The 6,775-nt window shown below is 47.1% G+C and overlaps 1 protein-coding gene across 1 annotated transcript; it reads right to left on the reverse strand.

The window, feature by feature from the left end:
* Positions 1-1,667: 1,667 nt before the first annotated feature.
* med27 (mediator complex subunit 27) lies at positions 1,668-5,653 on the reverse strand. Its single transcript, XM_014970798.2, has 8 exons — positions 5,406-5,653; positions 4,468-4,612; positions 4,189-4,319; positions 2,780-2,873; positions 2,603-2,710; positions 2,461-2,502; positions 2,306-2,383; positions 1,668-1,852 (listed from the first exon to the last, which is right to left on the reverse strand). Exons 1-8 carry the CDS (start codon positions 5,606-5,608, stop codon positions 1,718-1,720), a joined length of 936 nt encoding a protein of 311 aa, XP_014826284.1. The 5' UTR covers positions 5,609-5,653; the 3' UTR covers positions 1,668-1,717.
* Positions 5,654-6,775: the final 1,122 nt, after the last annotated feature.

The following is a 6,775-nucleotide window of genomic DNA, read 5'->3' on the forward strand; positions in this document are numbered from 1 at the left end:
TGCTATGGGCTGCTGCACTCACTGGTGCTGACATGTTTACCCATAATCCTTTGCTGTCTGATCATCTTTAAAAACCTTTGAGGTGGTTTGGATTGATCATTCTCTAAATTCTCCAAGCTTCTGCCACAGACAGATCGCTCTGTGAACTTTGACATATTTCCAGTATGGAAGAAAATATACATTAAAATGTTCTAATAATCAATTTATCAGTCTGCGATTAGAGACATGATTTTTACCCATAAAACCATCTGTTTTATGCAGCTAAACGTTAATTTGGTATAAAGTGGAGCTAATAACAAAGATCAAGTTCAGGACAAACATACGGCATATATAAAAAATAATAAAATGTCTGATGCTACATTTGAATAAAAAGACTAATGGAACTAAAATGTCCTTCTTAAAAGAAATTATGAATGTTGTGACTTTATTAACCAAAAATATTACAATAATTCATCAGTTTTCTCCTCTAGTCTAAGAAAATATTTGTTTAAAAATCATGACAAGAGTTAAATTATAATATATTTAATTCTAAGTTTATTCACAAATACTGTTGTCTAAAAATCACCTCCAAGTGAAATAATTTGATTTTACAGAGTGCTTAAACGTTGCAACATCACAAAAGTCAAATCTTTATACCAACATGTTAATATCTTGATTTAGGATTTGAAATTTCTTGAATTTGTGACATTTTGTTTTACTTTCCTGTCAGTTTGTGATTATTCTTTTTATTTCTTATTTTTTCTGCTCAGTTTACCAAATCAAACTTTATGTGCCTTGTCATATTTTCCTTGAATTAAAGATGAAAAAAACAAAACATTGGCATGAATCCGCCTTTTAACTCAAAACGTCACATGCAGCAATGAATTGTGGGTAATGCACTTCGCCAAAGTCTGTAAAAATGGACCCAAAATGGGCGGGGCGAAGGGCGGATGTGGAGGACGCGCATCAACGAGGAGGGACGAGGGAGGGAGGGAACCGGGACCAGGACCAACAATCTGTTGGATTCTGTTTTTCCACAGTAACACGAACCACCAGCAGAGGGCAGCACCGTTTCCTCATTGTGGCGTTACATCGTCGCCCAAGTAAAAAAGAAGATAATGCAGAAATGTGTACTCTGAAGCAGAACAAAAGGAAACTTGACAGAAGGGGACGCTGTTCTCCAAGAATCCTCCTCAACGTGAGAAAATAGTTTAGAACATTTTTCATTCGTGGAGCTTAAGAATCATCCCAGGTTCATTTAGTCCAGTTGCCAAACTTCCTCAACCGCAGCTTCATGCGATTCTGATGAAACAAAATTATTGACATCGTCTCAAAAATGAGCTCTTCATGCCCAGGAAGTGATGGGGTGGCAGCGTTTGGTCCATCTAGATCTGAATTCTGGATTTACTGACGTAGAAACGTTTCATTCCCACGTCTGATGTTCCTGATTATCTGCTGGACTCTAAAGGCTTCAGGTCTGAATCTCTGAGATTCATGTTTTCATGTGTAGAATGGTTTCTGAGTTAAACCTGAAACAGTTCTTCCTTCCCACTGTGACCACATGCATGCTGAGGAGGAACCAGCATCGGGTTCTGCTGGTTTGGTCCGAAACTGAAGACAACGACTGGAAGAACCTCGGCAGCGTCCGTCTGTCCTGAAGCCATCACAGCAAAATAACCACACGCAACTGAAAAAACTTCAAACTTTATTTACAAACAGGAAACAAAAATCCAACTGTTTACAGACGGCAGGTGTCATGGAACGCCTCCAGGGTCCTAAAGTCCCTCCATGTTGGAGGCAGACCATCCTGCAGGAACCGGCCACAGCGCTGACACGAAGACTGGAACAGCTTGATGTAGCTGCGGAGCCACGTCTGTGGACAGAGGTGGGACAGGTGAGACAAGGTGGGACAGGTGGGACAGGTGAGACAAGGTGGGACAGGTGAGACAATGTGAGACAAGGTGGGACAGGTGAGACAATGTGAGACGATGTGGGACAAGGTGGGACAGGTGAGACAAGGTGGGACAGGTGAGACAATGTGAGACAAGGTGAGACAATGTGAGACAAGGTGGGACAGGTGAGACAAGGTGAGACGATGTGGGACAGGTGAGACAAGGTGAGACAAGGTGGGACAGGTGAGACAATGTGAGACAAGGTGGGACAGGTGAGACAAGGTGCGACAGGTGGGACAAGGTGCGACAGGTGAGACAAGGTGAGACAGGTGAGACAAGGTGCGACAGGTGAGACAAGGTGAGACAATGTGGGACAGGTGAGACAAGGTGAGACAGAGAAACTAGTATAGAGGCAGCAGATAAAAGCGACTCGCCATGAAGGAGCGGACGACTACGTCGGGCATCTGGGGCAGCTGGTAGTGCAGCAGGGCTGTTGTAGCATGGTCAGTTACCTAGCAACCACACAACCAATCAGAAAGCTGAACACTCAAAGTACCTGAACAGAAACATAGAGGAAGGTCAGTCTTACTTTCTGGAAAACCAGGTACTGAGACTTGGTCCAAATGTCCAGCTGGGACAAAGACACAAGCATTAGCATGGAGACATTCAGCAAAGACATAGATGGGAACCTGCCCGGGTTACCATGGAGACACTGCCCAGGTGAGCCTCACCTTTCCATCCTCACTGTAGACGTTCTCATTAAAACCTCTGACGACGGTTCTATCGATGAACAGAGAACGCATCACAACGATCGCCTTCAGCACCTTCCCAAGGGTCACCTGAGAACGAGAGAGCTGAGATGGAGACGCCTCCACCCGTTACCTGGGCTGTAATCGGTTCTGACGTACCAGCAGCACAGCTGACGTCCCGTTGGGTCTGAAAAGCTCGATGGTCATATCCGGAAACATCCTACCGACCCGGGAAATGACATCATCCACATACCTGCACAGGGAGAAGGGAAAGGTCTGTCGCAGGTGCAGCTACAGGTGCAGCTAAAGGTGCAGCTACAGGTGCAGCTAAAGGTGCAGCTACAGGTGCAGCTACGGGTGCAGCTACGGGTGCAGCTAAAGGTGCAGCTACAGGTGCAGCTACGGGTGCAACTACGGGTGCAACTACGGGTGCAGCTAAAGGTGCAGCTACAGGTGCAGCTACGGGTGCAGCTAAAGGTGCAGCTACAGGTGCAACTACGGGTGCAGCTAAAGGTGCAGCTACAGGTGCAGCTACGGGTGCAGCTAAAGGTGCAGCTACGGGTGCAGCTACGGGTGCAGCTAAAGGTGCAGCTACGGGTGCAGCTAAAGGTGCAGCTACGGGTGCAGCTACGGGTGCAACTAAAGGTGCAGCTAAAGGTGCAGCTACGGGTGCAGCTACAGGTGCAGCTAAAGGTGCAGCTAAAGGTGCAGCTACAGGTGCAGCTAAAGGTGCAGCTACAGGTGCAGCTACGGGTGCAGCTACGGGTGCAGCTAAAGGTGCAGCTACAGGTGCAGCTACGGGTGCAACTACGGGTGCAGCTAAAGGTGCAGCTACAGGTGCAGCTACGGGTGCAGCTAAAGGTGCAGCTACAGGTGCAACTACGGGTGCAGCTAAAGGTGCAGCTAAAGGTGCAGCTACGGGTGCAGCTACGGGTGCAGCTAAAGGTGCAGCTACGGGTGCAGCTACGGGTGCAGCTAAAGGTGCAGCTACGGGTGCAGCTAAAGGTGCAGCTACAGGTGCAGCTACGGGTGCAGCTACGGGTGCAGCTAAAGGTGCAGCTACAGGTGCAGCTACGGGTGCAACTACGGGTGCAGCTAAAGGTGCAGCTACAGGTGCAGCTACGGGTGCAGCTAAAGGTGCAGCTACAGGTGCAACTACGGGTGCAGCTAAAGGTGCAGCTAAAGGTGCAGCTACGGGTGCAGCTACGGGTGCAGCTAAAGGTGCAGCTAAAGGTGCAGCTACAGGTGCAGCTAAAGGTGCAGCTACAGGTGCAACTAAAGGTGCAGCTACAGGTGCAACTACGGGTGCAGCTAAAGGTGCAGCTACGGGTGCAGCTACGGGTGCAGCTAAAGGTGCAGCTACAGGTGCAGCTAAAGGTGCAGCTACGGGTGCAGCTACGGGTGCAGCTAAAGGTGCAGCTAAAGGTGCAGCTACAGGTGCAGCTACGGGTGCAACTAAAGGTGCAGCTACAGGTGCAACTACAGGTGCAGCTAAAGGTGCAGCTACGGGTGCAGCTAAAGGTGCAGCTACAGGTGCAGCTAAAGGTGACCCCGTCAGTAGGACTCACTGGGGTGGCAGCACCAGCGTACTGGGCTGGACTTTGGGTCGTCTCTTGGCTGACGCTCCCATCTGATTGGCCGATCGCTTCAGCGACTGCTGGTTCAGCAGACTGGAGGCCAAACCGGCGTGGTACTGCAGCTGAAACCAGAACCAGAACCAACATGTATGGTGCTGCTTGTTGTCATGGTTACAGGATGTTAACAGGCTCAGGTAGGAGCCGGGACATTAAGTGTAGATGAGATGCTGTTGCCATGGCAGCAGCATCAGGCCAGCCGGCAGGCCTCACCTTGTTGGACCACTTGTAGGCCTGCAGCAGCTGAGAGTAGAGAGGAGTTTTGTCCTGAACCGGGTCCAAACTCAGCAGCCCGCTGTTATGGAGCGGATGGGACTCTGAGGGACGGCCCACCAGGCCGCTGAGACGCTCCAGCTCACTGCGGGACACAAGGTGCACTGGTTACCTAGCAACCAGGGAACCGGGCCCACTGGTCCCAGTAACTGGCCCCAGGCACCAACACATGACTTCCTGTCACTGCTTTAGCTAACCCATTAGCCATCTGTTAGCCACGTGGTTTCAGGCTTCATCTGGGTCCAGCAGGGTTAGGGTCTGGATTGGGTCGTCCCCTAAATTGAATTTTCTGGATAAATCCTAAAGCGCTAATTTTCAGTTGAATAAAGTTTTAGCAATTCTTCAAATTGGACATTTATACCCATGCTCTTATTTTGAAGGAGCACACCAGTTGTATTTCCTCACATCCAATTTTTTCCTAATGCATTTAATTCAAACAAACATAAAATAGAGTGGAGAGAAAAATACAAACATAATATCTAACGAGGTTATGGAACATAATGCTTTAAACTTTACCTTAAGAACTTTATATAAATATTAATTGAAGATCAAATCTAGAACTAAGGCTTTTGTTTCAGGTGTTTGGAGGTGAAACCAGATGTGGTTTGTTTCGAAGTGAGAACGGACCGTTGAATCGCTTTGGATCTGAAACCAGAACCAGAACCTCTGACCCAACAGACGCTCCGGGTTCTTCTGCCTGCTTTAAATGTCTTTAGCAGGAGAAATGTATGGTTTTAAGTTTGTTTTGTTTTCGGGAACAGAGACAAATCTGATCTTATTTCTTCTTTTGTACAGTCCATGAGAATATTTTCCCTCCTAACTGGATTACTGGAATATTAATGGATGTAAACGCGGCTTCGGTCCGGAGCGGCTCTTACTTCAGGTCCCGGTTGACGGCCTGCAGGGTGTCCTGGAACTCGGAGATGAACCGCTTCTCGCGGCCCTCCAGAGTCTCGCGGTTCTTCATGCCGTCCTTCAGCGACTCGAAGACGCGGCTGACGCTGGAGCGGAGCGCCTGGATGCCGCTGATGGCGTGAGAGAAGGCGTCCAGGTTCACCCCCACGGAGATCGGCTCCGACATGTTGCTGCTGCCGCCAGAGGCTCGGCTTCTTCTGCTGCTTCTGGGACTCCGTGGCGCTGCATCATAACGCACACGACTGCCGCCATCTGGTAGGGAGGAGGAACTCCACTCAAAAGAAACGTTTTTTTTTTCCTAAAATGCGGTTTGTAGACAATTCAGGACCTGAAAACTGTGAAAAATGATTGTGTAAGAATTTAAGATTTTTTATTATTTTAAATCTAGTCGCTGTTAATTAGTTGTTTCCATGTTGTTCTCCTGACAGACTGAAATGTTCTCTACAGTTTCCTCAGCAGATTTATTAATATTTCTCTGTAGTTAAAATTCTGCTGTGAACTAATGTGAGCTGAGATGACGTGCTTCTTCATTATTTTCTCTGAATTTTGTAGTTTTCTGTGTTGTGGTCTCGTTTCAACCAGGATGTTTGTGTTGCTGATTGTGGAACCGTTTCTGGCTGTAAAGCCATTAATGATGAGCTTCAACTTAATATCAATAATCTGTTGAGAAAACAAGAATGTTGGGTAATTTTCACATAATGTGAGTTAAAAAAGAAATGAAAGTAAAATTTTAGTTTGAATAAAGACTTAAGACTTTTCTGATTTCCTTTGTTTCTGAAATCATTTGAAGCATCAGATATTCGTTGAGTTTCATTTTAACGGGACAGTTTTGGTCTCAAACAGCCGAAACGCTTCAGCTCACATGCAAACGTAGCAGGAAGTGAAGCTGAATTCATGGAAACAAACAGATTCTCTGATTCAGGCAACATGCTGCCCAACAGCACTGTAAAAACTCAAAATTCAACATAATAAAGGGAGAGAGTTTGAGTTCAAAATTGCCTTTATTTCACACTCCTAGTGTCAAACAACAAAAACAAACATTAATCCAAAATCAGAAAGGGAAAACTAAAGATGCTTCATCCAACAAACAAAACATCATTGAGAGAGCGCGAGAGAGAGAGAGAGAGAGAGAGAGAGGGTTAGCCTTTGGGGTTGGTAGATTATAGAGTCAGAGGCGTTGGGGCGATCGGGGCGATCAGAGCAGCAGGAGGATTAGAGCTACAAAGTGAGGATGAGGAGGATTAAAGAGGAGGAAGAGGACAGAAGGAGATAAAGGGACAGCAGGAGGAGTTCGTACCTGAGAGGAACCGACAGGTGAGTCGATCTGAGATCA

Source organism: Poecilia mexicana, unplaced genomic scaffold (assembly GCF_051168715.1).
Source record: "Poecilia mexicana isolate PSO_F unplaced genomic scaffold, ASM5116871v1 scaffold_9, whole genome shotgun sequence".
Lineage (NCBI taxonomy): Eukaryota > Metazoa > Chordata > Actinopteri > Cyprinodontiformes > Poeciliidae > Poecilia > Poecilia mexicana.

Coding starts and splice junctions, on each gene's coding strand:
- med27 (XM_014970798.2), bottom strand. CDS start 5,608: ATGTCGGAGCCGATCTCCGTGGGGGTGAACCTGGACGCCTTCTCTCAC. Junction 2,384..2,460: donor AGTACCTGGTTTTCCAGAAA/GTAAGACTGACC, acceptor TGTGGTTGCTAG/GTAACTGACCATGCTACAAC. Junction 1,853..2,305: donor TAGTCGTCCGCTCCTTCATG/GCGAGTCGCTTT, acceptor CTCTGTCCACAG/ACGTGGCTCCGCAGCTACAT.